The following is a 25,446-nucleotide window of genomic DNA, read 5'->3' on the forward strand; positions in this document are numbered from 1 at the left end:
AGAAAAGGAAGGAATAAGGAAAAGGCAGAAAAATGTAATGAATTCAAATTTTTTTTTTGGTGTTAAATACTTAAAACTCAAACTTAGAGCTGAATTGTTTGTTTGAGGAATGCTTACATTAATTTATCGCTGCATCGGTTCGCAAATAATACGATTATTATTAGTGTAAGGACAAAATCTTTGGAACCAGGCAAGCTTTTTCTTTTCAGTGGAACACATTGCAGCAAATGCTTATTTACTTATTTTAGAACCGAGTTTAATAATCAATAAATATTTTCCCTCATAAAAAATCTCGTTATTATAACATATTCCACACAGACTATAGAAATGTTCTATCGCTTAAAGTTAATCAACTATGCTTCACTATGTTTTAGAAACTAATACATCCACTATATTTGTATACAGTCATTCGATGGATGAAGGAACAGCAACATGTACAAGCACTACTTATATCCCAACAATATAAACTTGCTCCATTTTGTCATCAAATATACTCTATGTGGTGGATGTATCCTTTAAGATCACGTAATCCTTATTGTTCATCCAAAATCAAGCGCTTTGGCTGTTAGCAAAAGTCGACACAACCATGTCAACTTAGTTGAGTTCTCCATATCTGTGAACTTCCAGAGAGAAGACAATTTTGTGGCAACACACACAAGCACATACAGACACAAGTGCTTGAGCGGAAAACAGTTTCAAGGAAACTATGCATCCTTCATCAGTGATGGGGGTTTGGGTTGGAGTGATGGATGAATATTTTAATTTTGTTGCAATATTGTGGAATTGGTTATTAGCATAAAGTTGGAGGGAGATCCAAGATAGGGCGAATAAAGTCCTGCGGCATTTCCATGTTTTCTTTTTTTTTTTTAGTAAATTTAATATTTAAGGTTGTGGTTTAAGGTAATCTTTGGTATTTATAATTTAATTGGAGAACAAGTGTGGGCATTTTAATTAATAATTCTCTATATCGGGTTTGAGATTTCAATTGGGAATATTTTTGGTTATTTAGATATTTAGTCCATGACCTATTCACATGTTATTTAATTAAAATCAAATTGAGTGAACCATATCTTGTGCCAGTACCAACGAGGACAGGGATAAGGGTGAGCTTATAGTCTGAACAACAGCACCTTATTATAATGGTCTTAGACCCCATAAAGTAAAAGGTGATTATTTAAGAGCTATAGAGGAATTAAAGAAAAACACACACAGACACATAAAATTATATTGAAAGATTATTTCTTGCAAATTTTGACCGCGACTGCGCCTCAAATAGTCCATCCCGTTGGTCTAAATTTACCATACACTTTGCAACATTTGGGCATCTCAATGTTGTCTTCCAATGTGTCTCAATAGAGCATGCGTTTTGATCATAAAACTCTATAATTTAATAGGATTGTTCGTTTGTAACACAATTCATGGTTAAATTAAAGACCGAACTGAAGATGTTTGATGTGAAACAGTGTTGCCGAATACATAATAGCTAAAAAATCATCCTTTATATGTCTTCTGGGCGGTAGCCACGTGTTGAAATTATGCGTACATTAGATTCTCTAAGTAGTTGTACCGCAATGTGAAATGCCATTGGGCTCGGAGTTCCCTTGCCAATGAGTTTAAAATAGAATCAAGCACCACTCATTGGTAAGGGAGAAGTTCACCACTTGTGGTATCACAATGAACTGAATCCTATAATTCAGCTCAAAATAGCGAGTTGAACAATACCTAACCTAACCTGGGTCGAAGTAAAATTCTGGATCATTGTAGCCATGTCCGTCCGTTCGTCAAGTTATTGGATTGAAATATGACACGGTTAGCTGTTGTTGATGTAAGTTGGATGGTATTGCATATGGGTCGAACCACATTTAGTTGTAGCTACGGTTGCCACTCGTGCCAAAAATAATCTACCAAAATTTGTAGAAAATTATACTAAAATTCTTCCTAATTAAAAAAAATTATATTGAGTTATTGATCAAATTTTTGTCAAAATTTTATTTCTTCAGAAAATTTTTCAAAATATTATTTCTATGAAAATATTTTGTACAATTTTATTTCTATAGATTTTTTTATTTTATTATTTTTTTTTGCAAAAAAAAATTTTTTTATAAAATTTATTCAAAATTTTATTTCTATAGGAAAATTTTGCAAAATGTTACTTCTATAAAAAATTTTGTCAAAATTTTATTTATATATATTTGTATATTGAATATTTTACCAAATTTTATTTTCATAGGAAATTTTGTCTAAATTTTATATCTATATTTTTTTTAGCAAAATTTTATTTGGTTAGAAAATTTATTCAAAATTTTATTTCTGCAGGAAAATTTTTCAAAATGTTATTTCTATAAAAAATGTTATCAAAATTTTATTTCCATAGAATATTTAGTCAAAATTTTATTTATATTTATATTTATTTTTTATATTGAATATTTTATCAAAATTTTATTTTCATAGGAAATGTTGTTTAATTTTTATATTTATATTTTTTTTATTTGCAAAATTTTATTTGGTTTGAAAATTTTTGCAAAATTTTATTTCTATAGGAAAATTTTGCAAAATGTTACTTCTATAAAAAATTTTGTCAAAATTTTATTTCTATAGAACAATTTGTCAAAATTTTATTTATATTTATTTTTATATTGAATAGTTTATTAAAATTTTATTTTCATAGAAAATATTGTCTAAATTTTATATCTATAATTTTTTTTGCAAAAGTTTATTTGGTTAGAAAATTTTTGCAAAATTTTATTTCTATAGGAAAATTTTGCAAAATGTTACTTCTATAAAAAATTTTGTCAAAATTTTATTTCCAAAGAACAATTAGTCAAAATTTTATTTATATTTATTTTTATATTGAATATTTTACCAAAATTTTATTTTCTTAGGAAATGTTGTTTAAATTTTACGTCTATAATTTTTTTTTGCAAAATTTTATTTGGTTAGAAAATTTTTGCAAAATTTTATTTCTATAGGAAAATTTTGCAGAATGTTATTTCTATAAAAAATTTTGTCAAAACTTTATTTCTATAGAACAATTAGTCAAAATTTTATTTATATTTATTTTTATATTGAATATTTTATCAAAATTTTATTTTCATAGGAAATGTTGTCTAAATTGTATATCTATATTTTTTTTTGCAAAATTTTATTTGGTTAGAAAATTTTTGCAAAATTTTATTTCTATAGGAAAATTTTGCAAAATGTTACTTCTATAAAAAATTTTGTCAAAATTTTATTTCCAGAGAACAATTAGTCAAAATTTTATTTTTATCTTTATTTTTATATTGAATATTTTATCAAAATTTTATTTTCATAGGAAATATTGTCTAAATGTTATATTTTTTTTTGCAAAATTTTATTTCTATAGGAAATTTTGCAAAATGTTACTTCTCTAAAAATTTTTGTCAACATTTTATTTCTATAGAACAATTAGTCAAAATTTTATTTATATTTATTTTTATATTGAATATTTTATTAAAATTTTATTTTCAAAGGAAATATTGTCTAAATTTTATATCTATAATTTTTTATGTTAAATTTTATTTGTTTCAAATTTTTTGAAAAATTTTATTTCTACAGAAAATTTTTGCAAAATTTTATTTCTATAGAACATTTAGTCAAAATTTTATTTATATTTATTTTTATATTGAATATTTTATCAAAATTTTACTTTCATGGGAAATATTGTCTAAATTTTATATCTATAATTTTTTTTCAAAATTTTATTTGTTTAGATATTTTTGCAAAATTTTATTTCTATAGAACATTTAGTCAAAATTTTATTTATATTTATTTTTGTATTGAATATTTTATCAAAATTTCACTTTCATAGGAAATGTTGTCTAAATTTTATATCTATAATTTTTTTTTGCAAAATTGTATTTGTACAGAAAATTTTTGAAAAATTTAATTTCTATAGGAAAATTTTGCAAAATGTTACTTCTATACAAAATTTTGTCAAAATTTAATTTCTGTAGAACATTTAGTCAAAATGTTATTTATTTTTATATAGAATATTTTTCCAATTTGTGTTTTTATATATTTGGCATACTTTTATTCGAAAATAATAGAATATTTACCAAAACAACAAGAATTCTACCAATCTACCGCACTGTAAAAAATCTACGATTTTTGATAGAATTCTACCAACAGTGGCTGTAGTTGTTGTATAGAACATTTAGTCAAAATTTGATTTATATTTATTTTTATATTGAATATTTTATCAAAATTTTACTTTCATGGGAACTATTGTCTAAATTTTATATCTATGTTTTTTTTTTATTTGTTTACAAAATTTTGCAAAATTTTATTTCTATAGGAAAATTTTGCAAAATGTTACTTCAATACAAAATTTTGTCAAAATTTTATTTCTATAGAACATTTTGTTAAAATTTCATTTATATTTATTTTGATATAGAATATTTTACCAATTTGTGTTTCTATATGATATTTGGCATACGTTTATCGAAAATAATAGAAAATTTACCAAAACAACAAGAATTCTACCAATCTACCGCACTGTAAAAATTCGACCATTTTTTGATAGAATTCTACCAACAGTGGCTGTATGTTAGTTGTTGTAGCCCTCATACAAAGCGATTATTTTAGTGTTAAAACAAGTATATACGGCCGTAAGTTCGGCCAGGCCGAAGCTTATGTACCCTCCACCATGGATTGCGTAGAAACTTCTACTGAAGACTGTCATCCACAATCGAATTACTTGGGTTGCGGTAACACTTGCCGATGGCAAGGTATCTTAAAACTTCCAACCACCGTAATATATACCACAGAGTCCATACGTGGTATATATTAAACTAAAAAAGGCCGATTAAGTTTAAAGTTTCTATAGAAATAAAATTTTGACAACATTTTCTATAGAAGTAAAATTTGGAAAAAAAATTCTATAGAAATACAATTTGGATAAAATTTTCTAAAGAAATAAAGTTTTGACAATGTTTTCTATAAAAATAAAATTTTGGTAGATTATTTTTGGCTCGAGTGGCAACCATGATTATGAACCGATAAGGACCAATTTTTGTATAATTGGGGATCGCCTATATATAACTATAGACCGATATGGACCAATTTTGGCATGGTTATTAGCGGCCTTATACTAACACCACGTTGCAAATTTCAACCGTATCGGATGAATTTTGCTCCTCCAAGAGTCTCCGGAGGACAAATCTGGGGATCGATTTATATGGGGGATATATATAATTATGGACCGATATGGACCAATTATTGCATGGTTGTTAGAGACCATATACTAACACCACGTATCCAATTTCAACCGAATCGGATGAATTTTGCTCCTCTAAGAGGCTCCGGAGGTCAAATCTGGGGATGGCTTATATGGGGGCTATATATAATTATGAACCGATATGGACCAATTTTGGCATGGTTGTTAGAGAAAACATACTAACACCACGGACCAAATTTCAATCGGATAGGATGACTTTTGTTCCTGTAAGAGGCTCCGGATGTCAAATCTGGGGATCGGTTTATATGGGGGCTATATATAATTATGGACCGATGTAGACCAATTTTTGCATGGTCATTAGAGAACATATACCAACAACATGTACCAAATTTCAGACGGATTGGAGGAAAATTTCTTTTCTTAGAGACTCCGCTAGCCAAATCTGGGCATCGGTTTATATGGGGGCTATATATAATTATGGACCGATGTGGACCAATTTTTACTTGGTTGTTGGAGACTTTATACTTATACCATGTACCAAATTTCAGACGGATCGGATGAAACTTGCTTCTCTTAGAGACTCCGCAAGCCAAATCTGGGCGGTTTATATGGGGGCTATATATAGTTATAGACTGATGTGGACCAATTTTTGCATGGTTGTTAAAGATCACATACCAACATTATGTACCAAATTTCTGCAAGATCAGATGAAATTTGCTTCTCTTTGAGGATTCGCAAGCCAAATTTGGGGGTCCGTTTATATGGGGAGACTTAAAAGTGGTCCGATATGGCCCATTTGCAATACCATCCGACCTACATCAATAACAACTTTTTATGCCGAGTTTCAAGTCGATAACTGGTTTCGTTCGGAAGTTAGCCTGATTCAACAGACGGACTTGCTAAGATCGACTCAGAATTTCACCACGATTAAATATAATGAAATTTTAAAAAATATTTCATTATATATTTTGCAAAGTGAAAAAAGTCTGGAATTTGAAATAATTGGCAATTTCAAAAGATTTTCTTGTCATACTGTATACTTTATGGGGTCTTAGAGCAATATTTCGATGTGTTACAAACAGAATGACAAAGTTAATATACCCCCATGCTATGGTGGAGGGTATAAAAATGTCTTCAAAATTAATGAAGAAGTCTTTTTAAATTTATTGACTTTTTACATCTTGACTACAACGTAAAACTCGTTCAAAATTATTTTTCAAAATTTTATTTTAAATACATTTCTTATGTGAAACATAACATAATTTCAACTTGAAGTCGAGTTTTAATTTGAAAATTTAAGTTGCCGTTAATATGTTTTAAAGACTTTGATTACATTTTGTTGCCCAAAATCAAGTACGCATAATTTAAATTTAAAACAAAATTGTGTCCTTATTTACTTCAATTGGCCACGTTTTTGGCACAGAATCAATACCAACATCATTAGTGTAAATACAAAATCTTTGAAACCGAGTATGCTTGTTTTCAGTGTACGTATAGCCTCAAAAATGTCAAGTCGTATGTCGGCAGATTTTTATTCAACATAAACTCCGTATGGACTAACTTGGCATTTAGAAGACATTATGAAGGTACTTTGTATCCCGTAACTCTTGTCACGACCCAAGTAATTCGTTTGCGGATGACAATCTTTAGTAGAAATTTGTACTCTTTCCACGAACTTGTTTAATTTCATACATTGCCATTCATTGGCCGTGTGTTGTCTTCTTTCCATTGTTCAATAACTTATGGATTTTTTTTGAGTTAAAATAATTCCAAGAAAAGTATGCTCAACCTTTGTCCCTTTGTTATAAATATATACACAGCATCCACCCTATTATTAATCAGTGCATTATACAATTGCAATATGTGGTTTGTCCCCTGCCCCTTCACCATAGATTCGAAATAAAAGTAGATGTGTCATTACCCCATTACTGAATACGGGAGCTCTTATGTTGTCAAGTGTTGGATGCATTCTCGACTTGAGAATGGCAAGATAAGATTTATTTTCCATTTCCATTTGGCCATATATACGCTGTCCCATTGTTTTCTATTTACCCACCAAGTACTATATACCAAGTGTTTTTCTGCATCACAATAAGCATACACTAATAGAAAAAATTGCGTTTCACAATCGTGAACGGACGTTGTCAAAATGAAACGGAAACGTTCACAAAAAATCAAAACGGAATGTTCACGATCTCGTCCACGGGCGTTCACGATTTCATGAACGGCATTCGTTTTTCTTTGGTCATGAAATGTCTTAAAATAATCGTTAGACGTTGTTATGTCAACTCCGCCGTTGGTGCAATGTGCTAAGGCGACTGTTAACGTGTATCGTGCAGGCAACACAGGTTCGAGTCACGGTAGGGGAAATCTTTTTTTAATTTTGTTTATAAATTCGTAACAATTACGTTTTCAGATCATGAACGCTGGTTGTTGTTTTGAAAACTTATGGTGTCATTTTTACGTTGTCAGATTGTCCCCATCTGTTCTCAGTTTGACAACACATGTGTGTTGATTCACTTTCATGAACGGATCGTTTCAAAATGACCACGCCGTTCATGATTTTTTCTATGGGTGTACACACCTATGCATTTATGGCCTTGTATGGGAATGTGTGCGTATGAAGCGGTATGCGTATGAGTGAAGGATTTTTACTTTATGCATTGGAGAGCAATTGTATCTAGAGTTACTACTACTGCAGTTGCTAGTGTTTTCTTCGCTCTGTTGCTGTCGTTATTATCCTAGATTTCAGCAACACTCATTGTCTCTTACAATGGCAATGGTGGTTGTTGTTTATTTGTGTCTGCTTTTGATAGTTCTGGCATATTCCTTTCTTTTATTGCCTTTTCTTGGCTTTTGTGGCATTTTATGATTGCCAAGCAGGGTCTTTTGTTCATCACCGCATTTGCGTGATTGTTGTGTTCATATTTTCAAGTTTTGTTTATGACAAATATGCATAAAACTCAATCGTATTTGGGTTGATTGCTTTAGAATAGCTGCTGCTTGATATTCTTCGGAATCCTGTTGTTGATATTCAAAGTTTCTGGGCATTTATTGAATATAAATGGGGGTTTGGGTAATTTAAAGTTTATTTTTATTGATATTGTTTAAATTCTTAGAAGAGATATGACATTGGCTAATTAAGTTTAACCCTAGACAGTCATCCTTCGTCAAAATAACGCCGTTAAATTGTAATTTCGACGTAAAGTGTTTTTTGGTCTCTTGGAAAATGATAAATTTAAGTTACACTAAATCAACCAATATGTATTTTTTATTATTAATAAAAATTGAACTGAATAACATAACATAGTAAACAAAATTTGTGTTGTTCACCGTGCAATTTATTGAGCCTTCAAATAGGCCGTAGTCAAAATGACGAAGGATGACTTTAGAGTACAAAAAATAAGGATGACTATCCAGTGTTAAACGAAATTCGAAACTGAATGTGATTGTTAAGTTTGTATCCCAATAGAGTTACTCTCTATTGTTAATCTTATAACATATTTCTTTGCATGGTTCCAAAATATTCTCAAGTTAGTTTTTATTTTTTTAGAATCATGGCTAATGAATAATTCCATCTTTTGGTCTTATAGTTACTATACTAAGTCCTTTGTGCCAACCATTCTCAAACAGAGGCTTTCAACCGAAAGCGCTTATACGAGGCCGGTTCGGAAACTTCATAGCCTATCAATGAAAGAGAATAGTTAGTTTTTCAAAAATATTTTTATTTTTCAATATAATCTCCTGAAACTTCAATACACTTAGGTTAGGTTAGGTTAGGTTATGTGGCAGCCCGATGTATCAGGCTCACTTAGACTATTCAGTCCATTGTGATACCACAGTGGTGAACTTCTCTCTTATCACTGAGAGCTGCCCGATTCCATGTTAAACTCAATGACAAGGGACCTCCTTTTTATAGCCGAGTCCGAACGGCGTTCCACATTCCAGTGAAACCACTTAGAGAAGCTTTGAAACCCTCAGAAATGTCACCAGCATTACTGAGGTGGGATAATCCACCGCTGAAAAAACTTTTTGGTGTTTGGTCGTAGCAGGAATCGAACCCACGACCTTGTGTATGCAAGGCGGGCATGCTAACCATTGCACCACGGTGGCTCCCTCACTTCAATACACTTAGTCCAACGCTTTTCTAGCAATTCTATCCCTTGATTAAAATAGTTTTCCTCAAGGTCTTCAAAATAGTGGTTACCAATTGTAATTGCATCTTCATTTGAGGTAAAACGCTTGCCAGCAAGGAATTTGCTTTACATTTGGGAACAAGTAAAAGTCACTGGGAGCTAAATCAGGAGAATAAGGTGGGTGGTCAAGCAACTCGCACTTTAATTCGTTGATTTTAGCCATTGTTAAAACACTCTTGTGCGCTGGTTGTTGTGTTGATGAAAAATGATTATTTTTTGTGTTGTAAGCCAGGACGTTTTTCTCGAATTTGTACATTTAATTGATCCAAAATGTTGCAATCGTACTCTGAATTTATTGTTTTACCCTTTTCCAGATAGTCAATCAATAAAATACCTTTGAAGTCCCAAAAAACCGTTGCCATAACCGTACCAACCGATTGAATTATGTTTGCCTTCTTTGAGGCACTTCCTCCAGCTTCAGTCCATTGTTTAGATTGTTCTTTTGTCTGTGGAGTATAGTGGTGGATCCATGTCTCATCAAAAGTTGTGAAACGACGCTTAAAATCCATTTTATTTCGCTTAAAACGATCCAAACAAGCTTGAGAAATGTTCATTCTTATGCGTTTTTGATCGACTGTTAAAAAAAGCGGCACCCATCTTGCAGAAAGCTTTTTCATCTGTAGTTCTTCATGCAAAATTAAATGGACTCGATCATTTGAGATGTCCATGATATTAGCACTTTCACGCAATTTTATTCGTCGATCATTTAATACCATATCATGCACTTTGTTGTTCTTTCTGTTTTTGGACGTCCACTAGGTGGTTCATCTTTAATGCTTGTACGACCACGTTTAAATTCAGCGACCCAATTTTTTACTGTTGCATATGAAGGGGCACTTTCACCTAACACATTCACCATATCATTATGAATTTCTTGTCCCTATAAACCTTTTTATGTAAATATTTAATGACAGCACGCATTTCTAATTTTTCCATTGTAAAAAAATTGCGGATGCGTCTTTTTTGAACACCTGTTTCTATATGAAGGAGTTGCCAGATCGAAACAAAATTTAACAGGTATTCTTAACAGAGATGGAAGTTTCCAAAACACTTAACTTTTTTCTGTTTATACCGCGCTTTTTGTGCTAGGCTAAGAAGTTTCCGAACTGCCCTCGTAGTGAGATTTTGTGGCCAATAGTTTCCAAGATAAGATCTTCGTCTCTCCAGCTTCCATGCTTTTCGAGAGATTTTCAGGTCAATAAATCCCTATTTTCGGGTCCATATCCTGATCACAGGTGTACGACATCTCCCACAATGATATATTGGTGCCTATACTTCCGAAGCTAAGATCTTTGTGCCTACAGTTCTCTCACTGGGGACTTTGGGTCTACAGTTCCCATACGTGGGTCGTTCGTTTCTACCGCTTCCACGATGTGATTTTCGAGAGATTTTCAGGCCAATAATTTCCTAAGATATTATTGGCCTGGAAATCTTCGGGCCTATATCCTTCACACACCCAAAATCTCCCACAATGATACTAGAGCTGTGCACGTGAGTAATATTTTGCTCACGCTCACGCACACTCACGACGGAAAAATCTTATTCACGCACACTAACGCACGATATTTTTTGGTAGGACTCACGCTCACGAAAAGAAAATTTGTACTCACGCACGAAAATCTTTTAAATGTCGTGACTCACGAAAAATATCGCGACTCACGAAAAACCTCGTGACTCACAAATAATTTTATGAGTAATTTACCTACTGAACCTGACAGAAAACATGAGTATGATTAAAATCGAGAGCGTTATAAAACTCTTAACACTTACATTTAAAATACGAATACAAATTTTGCTTAGCATAGAAGACGCATTTCTCTAAAATAAAGTTATTTTCCTTGTCCAAAAGTCGATAAACTTTTCAATGAAGTCGTATTGTCCTTATAATTAAGTGATTTGACTTAAAAATGGGTATCTTAACATGAAAGAAAAAATTTATAGGCTAAGGTCAACTTGACTTTAATAATTCAGAAAAATTCTTTAAATTTAATGAAATTGTCTTTAAATTTGTTGTCTTTTTGCATCTTGACTACAAAGCAAAAAATCGTTCAAATATAGGACATGTTTTTCAAAACTTTATTTTAAAGAAGTTTTTTACTTCAAACATAGCATAATTTCTACTGGAAGTCGAGTCCTAATTTGGAAAATAAAGTTGCCGTTAACTCGTTTGATAGCATATGAAGAAAAAAAGCTGAGAAAGCGATAAATTAAAATTTGCTTCCTAGAAGCAAGTACACAAAACCTAAATTTAAAAGAGAATTGTGTCTTAAAAGTATCCTTACTTGTATTCTCCGCTTCTTTGGCTCGGAATCAATACCCAATTTTTTAAAGTAAAGACAAAATCTTTGGAACCGAGTATGCTTTTTTCAGTGTAGGATATCACAAAAATTATTAATGAATTCAACTCCTAAGTATTTTGTGTTCGTGAGCGAGTTTTTCCGAAATCCGTTACTCACGCACGCTCACGAAGATATTATTTTCGTGAATCACGCTCACGCACGACATTTGGTTGGTTAATCACGCTCACGCACACTCACGACGTTTACCTCAGCGTGACTCACGCGTGAGTCACGACAATTTAGAGTCACATGTACACCTCTAAATGATACATTGGCGCTTATAATTTAAAGCTGAGATCTTTAGGCCTACAATTCTCTCACTGGGGACTTTGGGTCTACAGTTCCCATACTGAAATTTGGCCTTTGTGCAACAAATTCCACACTTAAACCTACCTACTTTTCCCGTAATGATACATTCATGCCTAATTCTACAATAGCCCCATTTGCAGGCCAATAGTTTCCAAGCTAAGACCTTTGGGCCTATAATCTCCACACAGTTCCAATAACGAAATTTTCGAGGCAACAGTTTCCACACTGAAGCTTTGGCGCCTACAGTTCCCCTACACAGGACCTCATATCTAAAGCTTCTAGAGATTTTTAGGCCAACAGTTCTCAAGCTGAAATCTTCAGGCATATAGTCTACACATAGATACCATCTATCCTGGAACATTCTTTCCTTCTTCTCTAAAGCTCTTTCGAGTTCAATAATTCCCTAGCTAAGATCTTCGAGGCATCACCGCCCACAATAAGATCTTCACATTGCAGTTCCCAACCGAAGTTCTTTGAGCATACAGTTCTCACAATGAGAACTTCAAACCTACAGTCCCCATACTATAATTTTCGTGCCAAAAGTGTGACCTTCGTTCATACACTGAGACCTTGGCGCCTACAGTCTCAAAGTTAAGATCTATGTAGGCCCGTAGATTTTAGCTTAGTTGTCACACTGGGACCTCTTTTTTCAGATCTAGAGTTCTCACACTGATACCTTTCCTCACAGTTAAGTTGTGGGATCTATATATAGGTCCCACCGTGAGACCTTTCCGGCTTAAAACCCAAGCTAAGATATTCGGGTCTATAGCCACTACGCAAATTCCTTCTGGTCAACATCTCACACATTGAGATTCCGTGCTTACAGCTCCCATACTGAGACCTCTGGGACTGCAGTTCCCATACTGAAACCCTTGTGTCCACTGTTGCCACACTGAGACCCTGGGGTATACATTGAGACCTTGGTGCCTTCCGATCCCATACTGACACCTACGGGCCTACAGTTCCCACAGCAAGACATGCAACTCCCACCGTGAGACTGTCAGGCTTTGAATACTCATCGTGACATTTTCTACCTCCAAGCTAAAATATTCGAGCCAATAGACCTTGACGCCTTGGGCCCCCAGAATGAGTCCTTCAGACTTAATCACTTTGACCTCTTTGCACTTCAAGTTTCCATATACCTATTTATGGATCAACAATTGCTCCGTAAAGCTCCCACACTGACACACTCGCAGCAGTAGTTCCCTCACAGATGTTTTCGAGCCAACTGTTCCTCTACTGATGTTTCCATAAAGTTGCACTACCATATTACAACGTTTTCTTGAACCTGTGTTTCGTCGATTATAACAAAAGGAATCAAACACAAATCTAAAATTGTCTGGACTTTCGGACAGAGGGTACAGTCTATGTCTTCTTTGGAGTACCTGTATGGGGTGCAGTTTATTATTTCGACGATGTCCTGCAACTATTTGTTCGGCGAATGTTACCAAACGACGTCGTCAAACATAACTGAAAAATGGTTTGAAGTTTATAACCGTTTGGAACTTCATGAGTGAGTTTAACCAGTAGGGTGATAGATTTTCCTAACTTATCTTATATCTCCTTAAATACGGATTAAAGAACTTAAGTTCATAATTATCCATAGATCATCAACATTTTTGTAGAAAAAAATTCAACCTTAAAAAAATTACAATTTTTATGAAAATCCTGACAAAATCCAAATTTGTATATTCAAAATTGTTGTTGTTTATTATGTTTTATTAATTCTTTCTTAGCCCTTCGGTACATGGCATTGAGTGTAACATATGACAACACACGACCACCCCCAGAAAATAAAAATTTCGATGAAATATTCAATGAATCCAAATTTTTATATGCGAAACTTATTGTGTATATATCGCCTCAGATATTCTTTGAGCAAAATCGATGAAAATATAAGAACAAATTGCATTTTATCGGAATAAAAACCAAGCAATTATATCTTTCCGGCCATTATTTTCAAAATATTATTGTGTACTTGGTAATAATAGTAATTATAATTTAATTGCTCATTTGATCAACATTTACATTTAGATTTAAAGCAATAAATAAACACCAATACAAAATTGCAAATTCAAATACCTGTTATTAATATCCCCTTAATTTCCTTTTCTCTTTACTTACAGTCACAGAAAAAGAAATCCGACAATGGTAAGTTTAATTCATTTTAAATAGCTTTGGATATTTAAATATGCAAATCTGTTCTTGGAAAATGTCTTCATGTATTGTTTATGAGCAATGTTCTATAAACTCTTGAAAAAAAAACGTAAATATTGTATCTTTTCAAACAGGCATAAAGGATTCCTGAAAGACTGTCCAAATGGTTTACTCACAGAGCAAGTAAGTAAACGTTCTCTGTTCTGTAAAATCTTGTAATTGTTACTTATTGTCTACAATTCGATGAACAGTAGTTTGGAATAAAACAAAATGTTAAAAGGGGCATAATAGGTTTGCCATTACAAATTACAAATTACGGACCCTATAAAGAATATATTCTTGATCAGGTGAAATTCTAAGACGACCTAACGGTGTCTGTCTGTTTGTTTGTTGTAGTCACATTACAGCCCTCAGTAGTGATGCTATTGTACCGAAATTTTGGACAAACTCTTTATTGTCCGCAGGCAAGTCAAGTTCCAAGATGGGCTATATCGATCCACGTTAGATTAGGTTAGGTTACGTGGCAGCCCGATGTACCATGCACACTTAGACTATTCAGTCCATTGTGATACCACATTGGTGAACTTCTCTCTTATCACTGAGTGCTGCCCGATTCCATGTTAAGCTCAATGACAAGGGACCTCCTTGTTTTATAGCCAAGTCCGGACGGCGTTCCACATTGCAGTGAAACCACTTAGAGAAGCTTTGAAACACTCAGAAATGTCACCAGTATTACTGAGGTGGGATAATCCACCGCTGAAAAACTTTTTGGTGTTCGGTCGAAGCAGGAATCGAACCCACGACCTTGTGTATGCAAGGGGGGCATGCTAACCATTGCACCACGGTGGTGCAATGGTTAGCACGTTAAAATATATATACCCCCATATAGACCGATTTCCAGATTTGATTTATTTTGCTTGAAATTTGAAATACCACTTAGTTAGACATCAACAATTCTCCCAACCTACCAAACAATAAAAATCTACCATTTTTGGTAGAGTCTTACCAACTGTGGCAATCGTGCTCGCAGCCCAAGGACCCTGAGCGCTATTGCAATGCATCTATTGTGTCTCTTTCTGGTGTTGATAATATATGGTCTAATGTAGAATAACTTTTACTTATAGTAGTGCAGAATATAAAAAAATCATTCATCCTTCCGCACATGATTTGCTTAATTTCATAGCCATTCTGATTCAATAATAAAACACTTTTTTAAGAATTGATTTCAATTTGTTTCCAATTTTTATAATGATACAAAATTTCAAAAATATTACACTAACATCCATTTTGGTCCTTGCTTGCATACCAAACAAAATAATGAAAATCTTTAAAATACCCAAATAAAACTTCTGTTTATTCCATAGCACTGTTCATCGTACTAAAAGTATATACAAAAACTATCAAAATGAAATTGTATGCAAAACTTTAGAAGCTCATGAAATAATATTAATACGAATACTTTTTTCTCTCTTTCTCTTTATCAACTTTTATACCATTTACGTTGTTTTCTTTTTTTTATAACTTCTCTTAACGATTCTCTATGGATGGAAAAATGTACAACAACTTTGAAATAAAATTTAAATATGAAACAAATTTTATGATGAAAATGAAAAAATAAACTACGGAACTTCACAACCATTTCGATTTTCGATTAAATTTTATTTCTATTTTATTTTTTTTTTCCTATAAAACTACAATAATAAATAAATACTTTTGTGTATACGTTACGTTACAATGTAATTTGGTAACGGAAACAACTTTTAAAATTGTAAATATGTTGCTGTTGTTTCCGTTTCCGGTTTCATATATATTTATTCATAAATGGATTTGTTTGTTTCGTCTTTTGCTTTGGTCTATAACTTTGCGTGTTTTTATGCGTCGCCACATTACGCTTAACAAATGAAAAATATAAAAAAAATTGTAAACAAAATAACAACAATTATGATGATGATGATGTTGCTGTTGTTGTTGTTGTGCTACCTCTACTTTTTGTCATTGTTTGGCTCAACATGTTTCATTAAATGAATTGTTGGCCACACTCCTCATCTATGTGATATAATATTTGTGTGATATTTTTTGGCAAATGTTCTTATGAATATGAATGTGTGTGTGTGCATGTTGTTGCTTGAATTTGTATTTATTTCAACTACCATTGTGGTTTACTCTCTTACTCATTCATATTTGTGGCATACTCGCTCACTATTCTGTTGCTTACTGTAACGGTGATTGTGGCTTATTTCGTTCGTTCGGCTCTTCTGTTCTCTTTGTCTCTAATCATCCCGATATGGCTGATGGTGCCACTGATTATGATGACGACAATGACGACGTTGATGATGATGATTATTGTTGGCACTGCTGATGTTTTGAATGTAACTCATGACGCCATTGCCTGTCATTTTGGGGCGCCACTAAATGTTGTGCGTGTATATTTGTGGTCTTGGGTTGCGTGTGTGTGTGCCATCAAATGTAATAACATCCACAACAATGAAAAAATAAATTTGACACACATTTCACCATATACATGATATTTGTTCGTTTAACTCTATTCTTGGGTTATCCATTTTGTGTTTCTATTTTTTTCACCATTCAATTTTTATGTGGTTTATTTCTAATATTTGTGTGTGCGTGTGTCTTTGTATGTTGACCCATTGGCTTTTTAATTTTTTCTGTTGTGTTGTGTGTTATTTTCTTTTGTTTATTTTTTCTTTCATAAATCATATATTTAATTTTGTATAATTCACTGTCGCCTCTAAGGGTTTTATTAAAATCTACAAACAATTCTTCCCCCAAGGAGATCCCAGTAAATTTGCCTCATTAGTGTTCCGAGTATTCGATGAGAATAATGTAAGTATTACCACAATTATCCTTGATTATATTTGTTAAACCATTTATATGCATTTGGTTGTTGGAGAATATTAAGTTATATAATTTTATTGTTGTTCCTTCATTATGCTGATTGTTTTTCCTATTATGTTTTAATTAAATCATTACCTACGTCTGTGCATTGCCATAGTAAACATGTATATGGGGCATAAGAGTTTAAATAAATACTCTATTGCTTTTAAAGGGATGCAAACATGAAAATTGACTTTTTGTGAAAAAAGATTAAAAATTTGTAGTCGACTTTTGTAATACTTAAAATAAAAAACAAGTATATACGGCCGTAAGTTCGGCCAGGCCGAATCTTATGTACCCTCCACCATGGATTGCGTAGAAACTTCTTCGAAAGACTGTCATCCGCAATCGAATTACTTGGGTTGTGGTAATACTTACCGATGGCAAGGTATCTTGAAACTTCTTAACATCGTCTCCTAAATTGTAAGGTAGTCCATACGTGGTATATATTAAACTAAAACAAGTATACACGGCCGTAAGTTCGGCCAGGCCGAATCTTATGTACCCTCCACCATGGATTGCGTAGAAACTTCTACGAACGACTGTCATCCACTTCTTCTTAAAAACGTTTTCTTCTTACTTCTTAACATCGTTTTCTAAATTGTGAGTTAGTCCATACGTGGTATATATTAGACAAAAAAGGTATGTATAGGTAAGTCTACAAATAATTACGAATCAATATGGACTTTTGCACGGTGCGTAGAGAGCCAGAATTGAAATATGGGGGTCGCTTATATGTGTGCTATATATAATTATGAACTTGATGTGGACCAATTTTTGTGTGATTGGAAATCGATTTATCTGAGGGATATATATAACTATATACCGATATGGACCTAGCTAGGCATGGTTGTTAACGACCATATACTAGCACATTGTACCAAATTTCAACTCACTCGGATGATATTTGCTCCTCCAAGAGGCTCCAAAACCAAATCGGGGGATAGGTTTATATGGGGCTATATATGATTATGGACTGATATGGACCACTTTTGGCATGGTATCATATACGTTCACCACGTACCAAATTTCAAGCAGATCGGATGAATTTTGCTTCTCAAAAGGCACCGAAGGTCAAATCTGGGATCGGTTTATATGGGAGCTATATATAATTATGGGCTGATAGGAACCAATTCCTGCATGGTTCTTGGTTCCTTACTAACATCACGTACCAAATTTCAACCGAATGGAAAGAATTTTGCTCGGTTTATATGGGTCCTATATATAATTATGGACCGATTTCGACCACTTTTGGATGGGAGTTTGAGGCCATATATTAACACCACGTACCAAATTTCAACTGAATCAGATGAATTTTGGTCTTCCAAGAGGCTCCGGAGGTCAAATCTGGTGATCGGTTTTTATGGGGGCTATATATAATTATGGACCGATGTGGACCAATTTTTGCATGGTTGTTAGAGACCATATACTAACACCATGTACCAAATTTCCGCCGGATCGGATAAAATTTGCTTCTCTTAGAGGCCTCGCAAGCCAAATCGGGGGATCGGTTTATATGGGGGCTATATATAGTTATGGGTCGATGTGGACCAATTTTTGCACGGTTGTTAGTTACCATATACTAACACCATGTACCAAATTTCAGCCGGATCGGATGAAATTTGCTTCTCTTAGAGGCCTCGCAAGCCAAATCGGGGGATCGGTTTATATGGGGGCTATATATAATTATGGACCGATGTGGACCAATTTTTGCTTGGTTGTTAGAGACCATATACTAACACCATGTACCAAATTTCAGCCGGATCGGATGAAATTTGCTTCTCTTAGAGCAATCGCAAGCCAAATTTGGGGGTCCGTTTATATGGGGGCTATACTCAAAATTGGACCGATATGGCCCATTTGCAATACCATCCGACCTACATCAATAACAACTACTTGTGTCAAGTATCAAGTCGATAGCTTGTTTCGTTCGGAAGTTAGCGTGATTTCAACAGACGGACGGATGGACGGACATGCTCAGATCGACTCAGAATTTCACCACGACCAAGAATATATATACTTTTTGGGGTCTTAGAGCAATATTTCGATGTGTTACAAACGGAATGACAAAGTTAATATAGCCCCATCCTATGGTGGAGGGTATAAAAAGGCCGATTAAATACGTATATAATTAAGTTTAAAGTTTCTGTAGAAATACAATTTTGACAACATTTTCTATAGAAGTAAAATTTTGATAAAATTTTCTATAGAAATAAAATTTGGAAAAAATTTTCTATAGAATTAAAATTTTGACAAAATTTTCTATAGAACTAAAATTTTGTCAACATTTTCTATAGAAATAAAATTTTGACAAAATTTTCTATAGAAATAACATTTTGACAAAATTTTGTATAGAAATAAAATTTTGACAAAATTTTCTATAGAAATCAAATTTTGGTAGATTATTTTTGGCTCGAGTGGCAAAAATGATTATGATTTTTTGTGTGATTGGGGATCGGCTATATATAACTATAGACCGATATGGACCAATTTTGGCATGGTTATTAGTGGCATTATACTAACACCACGTTGCAAATTTCAACCGGATCGGATGAATTTTGCTCCTCCAAGAGGCTCCGGAGATCAAATCTGGGGAACGGTTTATAAGGGGGCTATATATAATTATGGACCGATATGGACCAATTTTTGCATGGTTGTTAGAGACCATATACTAACACTACGTACAAAATTTTAAACGGATGGGATAAATTTTGCTCCTCCAAGGGGCTCCAGAGGTCAAATCTGTAAATCGGTTTATATGGGGGATATATATAATTATAGACCGATATGGACCAATTTTTGCATGGTTGTTAGAGACCATATACTGACACCACGTTCAAAATTTCAACCGGATCGGATGAATTTTGCTCCACTAAGAGGCTCCGGAAATCAAATCTGGGGATCGGTATATATGGGGAATATATATACTTTATGGGGTCTTACAACAATATTTCTATGTGTTACAAACGTAATGACAAAGTTAATAAACCCTTCCCTACCACAATGGTGGAGGGTATAAAACGACTCGAATCGATTAACCGACGTTTCACAGCGAATATTTATTTTTAACGAAAAATTCGATATTATATTAAAAGATCGATATGATGCAAATATTTCTGTGGTAATTCTGAGAGTATTTTAAAAGCGATACATATGTACAGGCATATGGTGAATATAAATGTGTGTGTACAATTATTCGATCTTAGTTCAACATTTTTAAAAAGTTTATTATTTCCAAATTTTGGAAAAAGTCGAAGTGCCGAATTTACCAAAATAGAAAGATCAAAATTTCGACTTTTCAAAAAAAAACAAAAAAAAAATAATAATAATAATAAAATTCAAACGTTCAAGAAGTCAACTTTTCCAAACTTTGAAAAGTAGATTTTTCCAAATTTTCCAATAATTTCGTGTTTTTAGCTGTTTCGTTCTTTAAAATATTAAAAGAATAAAAGTTGGTGTCCAAAAATATGTCGAAAATCGACTTCTGAAAATTAAGAAAAAATCGAAAACTCGGGAAAAACTCTTCTAAAAATTTTAACAATAAAAAATTCAATTCTTCAAATTTTGAAAATGTCGAAAATTCGACAACCCGTCTTTTCCAGACTCCAAGTATATTTTTCAAATTTTGAATAAATCTAAAAATTTCGTGATTGAAATGTTTAAAAATGTTGAATGCAATAAAATTAGATTTTTCCAAAATTAAAAAAAAGTGGATCTCTGCAAATTTTAAAAATATCGAGAAATCTAATCTTCCAAACAAAAAATAAATGTTGAAAATTTTTCGAAGTTTGAATCGTAAAGTTGATAGCCTCGAGTTTTTAGCTTTGTTATATTTTTAAAAATAATGAAATAATGAAAAGTTTATTTAAAAAAAAATTAAATGTCGATGAGATCGACTCTAGTAAATTAACCCCAAAAAAGAAAATCGGAAACACGGAAAGATGCTCTATTCAAATTTTTAAAAATTTTGAAATTTCGGATTTTCCACAAATTTAAAAATTTGAAAGCTATAAAAGAAAATTGGTAAAAGTTTGAAAACTCGATAAGTCGACTTTTGAATATTTCGAAAGTTAGATAAGCCATAATTCCAAAAGAATATTTTTCGAATAACTCTAAAACTTCCGGGTTTATATTTTTTTAAAAATTTTGACAATAGTAAAAGTAGGCTTTTACAAAAATTAAAAAAAAAGTGTAAAAGTTGAATTTTGCAAATTTTAAATATGTCAAAAAATCGACTTCTCCCAAAAATTTAACACTCGAAAATCAATTTTTCTAAAATTTGTAAATAGCCTAAAACTCTAAAATTGATAGTCTAAAAACTCGAAAATTCACTTTTGAAAATATTTAAAAAGTCGAAAAATTTTCAAATTTTTAAAAATGTTTCGTAGCTCGAAAATGCGACCTCTAAAAAATTTAAAAAGTTCTCTTCTTTAAACCTCAAATCTCAAGAAATCGACATTTACAAATTTTAAAAATTCAAAAGGTCGAAATGTTATTTCAATTACAATCCCTAGGCTTTTGTAACACTATGTATTTGGGGAAAAAATATAAGCCAGTAAATATGGACAAAACTTGGTTTGAACAACCCATTTTGTTTAAATTTTGCGGTAGATATCAAATAATTTTTATAGGGAAAGTTTTTATATACAATCCGGGGAGAGAAGAAGCTGACCGGATCTGAACCCCTTCCCGAGTTGATTTAGCATTATCCATGTATCTGTAAATAGATTTCTGTAATAAGACCGAACTTTTGGGTTCCGATTTAATCTCAGTCGAAATTAACAAATGTATCGTTTTTTTCTCATTTCTAATCTACTTTAAATTTACATGAAAATAAATCATTTATCATTTTCAGCTTTTATTACAGTTTTGGTTTTGTTTTCAGCCTTATTTATTTTCATTGGTGTCAATTGAAATATTTGCCTTACATTGTGTGTCTGTGTTTGTGTTTTGTTTTTGTGCAAACATTAACAATGGATTCTCATTTGATAAATGGTTGCAAGAAATGTTTTTATACCCTGCTCCACACTGTGGAACAGGGTATTATAAGTTAGTGCATATGTTTGCAACACCCAGAAGGAGACGAGATAGACACATGGTGTCTTTGGCAAAAATGCTCAGGGTGGGCTCCTGAGTCGATATAGCGATGTCCGTCTGTCCGTTTGTCCGTCTGTCCGTCTGTCCGTCTGTCCGTGAACACATTTTTGTAATCAAAGTCTAGGTCGCAGTTTTAGTCCAATCGACTTCAAATTTGGCACAAGTATGTGTTTTGGCGCAGAATAGATACCTATTGATTTTGGAAGAAATCGGTTCAGATTTAGATATAGCTCCCATATATATCTTTCGCCCGATATGGGCTAATACGGTCCCAGAAGCCAGAGTTTTACCCCAATTTGGTTGAAATTTTGCACTAGGAGTTCAATTAGTAGTGTAGTCTAGTGTGCCAAATTTTATTGAAATCGGTTCAGATTTAGATATAGCTCCCATATATATCGTTCGCCCGATTTACACTCATATGACCACAGAGGCCAATTTTTTGCTCCGATTTAGTTGAAATTTTGCACAGGGAGTAGAATTAGCATAGAAGCTATGCGTGCCAAATTTGGTTGAAATCGGTTCAGATTTAGATATAGCTCCCATATATAGCTTTCGCCCGATTTACACTCATATGACCACAGAGGCCAATTGTTTGCTCCGATTTAGTTGCAATTTTGCACAGGGAGTAGAATTAGCATTGTAACTATGCGTGCCAAGTTTGTTTGAAATCGGTTCAGATTTAGATATATATCCCATATATAGCTTTCGCCCGATTTACACTCACATGACCACAGAGGCCAATTTTTAACTCCGATTTAGTTGAAATTTTGCACAGGGAGTAGAATTAGCATTATAGCTATGCGTGCCAAATTTGGTTGAAATCGGTTCAGATTTAGATGTAGCTCCCATATATAGCTTTCACCCGATTTACACTCATATGACCACAGTGGCCAATCTTTTACTCCGATTTAAGTGAAATTTTGCACAGGGAGTAGAATTAGCATTGTAGCTATTCGTGCCAAATTTGGTTGAAATCGGTTCAGATTTAGATATAGCTTCCATATATAGCTTTCGCCCGATTTACACTCATATGACCACAGAGGCCAATTTTTTGCTCCGATTTAGTTGAAATTTTGCACAGGGAGTATAATTAGCATTGTAGCTATGCGTGCCAAATTTGGTTGAAATCGGTTCAGATTTAGATATATCTCCCATATATAGCTTTCGCCCGATTTACACTCATATGACCACAGAGCCCAATTTTTAACTCCGATTTAGTTGAAATTTTGCACAGAGAGTAGAATTAGCATTATAGCTATGCGTGCCAAATTTGGTTGAAATCGGTTCAGATTTAGATATATCTCCCATATATAGCTTTTGCCCGATTTACACTCATATGACCGTAGAGGCCAATTTTTAACTCCGATTTAGTTGAAATTTTACACAGGGAGTAGAATTAGCATTGTAGCTATGCGTGCCAAATTTGGTTGAAATCGGTTCAGATTTAGATATAGCTCCCATATATATGTTTTTCTGATTTCGACAAAAATGGTCAAAATACCAACATTTTCCTTGTAAAATCGCCAAAAGTTGTAAAAACGACTCTAATTTTCCTAAACTTGTAATACATATATATCGAGCGATAAAGCATAAATAAACTTTTGCGACGTTTCCTTAAAATTGCTTCAGATTTAAATGGTTCCCATATTTTTTTTACTAACATTGTGTTCCACCCTAGTGCATTAGCCCACTTAAATTTTGAGTCTATAGATTTTGTAGAAGTCTATCAAATTCTGTCCAGATCGAGTGATATTTAAATGTATGTATGTGGGACAATCCTTTATATATAGCCCCCAACACATTTGACGAATGTGATATGGTATCGAAAATTTTGGTCTACAGAGTGGTGCAGGGTATAATATAGTCGGCCCCGCCCGACTTTAGACTTTCCTTACTTGTTTTTTACTATAACATATTTGTTTACGCTTTTATTAAAAATTTTTCTCACAATATTCTCTTTTCTTTGTTTTCTTCAATATACTTCCGGAATTGTGAAATAATATTGCTACTCCTGCTGTTACAATCTACCACATACTGGTACTGTGAACTGTCTTTAATGCGAATTGTGTGCAACCTCAGGATGGTTCAATAGAATTTGAAGAATTTATACGAGCTCTCTCCGTAACATCGAAAGGCAATTTGGATGAAAAATTACAATGTAAGTACAACAAAAGAGATGTAAACGAGGAAGAAGAAAAAAAGCAAAAATATAAATGCCAACAACACCAATACAGCAACGATAAAATTCTTAATGCAAATGAGCCATAAATTAAACCTCTCACACCACACACTTACATTATACCGTGGGTTAAAGAAAACAATTTTATATTTTATAAAGGGTGATTTGTTAAGAGCTTGATAACTTTTTTTTTTTAAAAAACGCATAAAATTTGCAAAATCTCATCGGTTCTTTATTTGAAACGTTAGATTGGTCCATGACATTTACTTTTTGAAGATAATTTCATTTAAATGTTGACCGCGGCTGCGTCTTAGGTGGTCCATTCGGAAAGTCCAATTTTGGGCAACTTTTTCGAGCATTTCGGCCGGAATAGCCCGAATTTCTTCGGAAATGTTGTCTTCCAAAGCTGGAATAGTTGCTGGCTTATTTCTGTAGACTTTAGACTTGACGTAGCCCCACAAAAAATAGTCTAAAGGCGTCAAATCGCATGATCTTGGTGGCCAACTTACCGGTCCATTTCTTGAGATGAATTGTTCTCCGAAGTTTTCCCTCAAAATGGCCATAGAATCGCGAGCTGTGTGGCATGTAGCGCCATCTTGTTGAAACCACATGTCAACCAAGTTCAGTTCTTCCATTTTTGGCAACAAAAAGTTTGTTAGCATCGAACGATAGCGATCGCCATTCACCGTAACGTTGCGTCCAACAGCATCTTTGAAAAAATACGGTCCAATGATTCCACCAGCGTACAAACCACACCAAACAGTGCATTTTTCGGGATGCATGGGCAGTTCTTGAACGGCTTCTGGTTGCTCTTCACTCCAAATGCGGCAATTTTGCTTATTTACGTAGCCATTCAACCAGAAATGAGCCTCATCGCTGAACAAAATTTGTCGATAAAAAAGCGGATTTTCTGCCAACTTTTCTAGGGCCCATTCACTGAAAATTCGACGTTGTGGCAGATCGTAAGTCTATTCATGATGAAATGTCAAAGCATACTGAGCATCTTTCTCTTTGACACCATGTCTGAAATCCCACGTGATCTGTCAAATACTAATGCATGAAAATCCTAACCTCAAA

At 33.3% G+C, this 25,446-nt stretch overlaps 1 protein-coding gene across 3 annotated transcripts in view; it reads left to right on the forward strand.

Annotated features, from left to right (window-relative positions):
- LOC142230222 (frequenin-1) overlaps positions 1-25,446 on the forward strand; it is a 208,027-nt gene that overhangs the window by 162,279 nt on the left and 20,302 nt on the right. For all 3 annotated transcript variants that reach the window (XM_075300862.1, XM_075300863.1, XM_075300865.1), the window contains 4 exons: positions 14,168-14,192; positions 14,333-14,381; positions 16,953-17,042; positions 24,270-24,348. In XM_075300862.1, coding sequence (XP_075156977.1) covers positions 14,168-14,192; positions 14,333-14,381; positions 16,953-17,042; positions 24,270-24,348 — 243 coding nt within the window. The remainder of the gene's footprint in view (positions 1-14,167; positions 14,193-14,332; positions 14,382-16,952; positions 17,043-24,269; positions 24,349-25,446) is intronic.

This window comes from Haematobia irritans, chromosome 3 (assembly GCF_050003625.1).
Source record: "Haematobia irritans isolate KBUSLIRL chromosome 3, ASM5000362v1, whole genome shotgun sequence".
NCBI classification, from domain to species: domain Eukaryota; kingdom Metazoa; phylum Arthropoda; class Insecta; order Diptera; family Muscidae; genus Haematobia; species Haematobia irritans.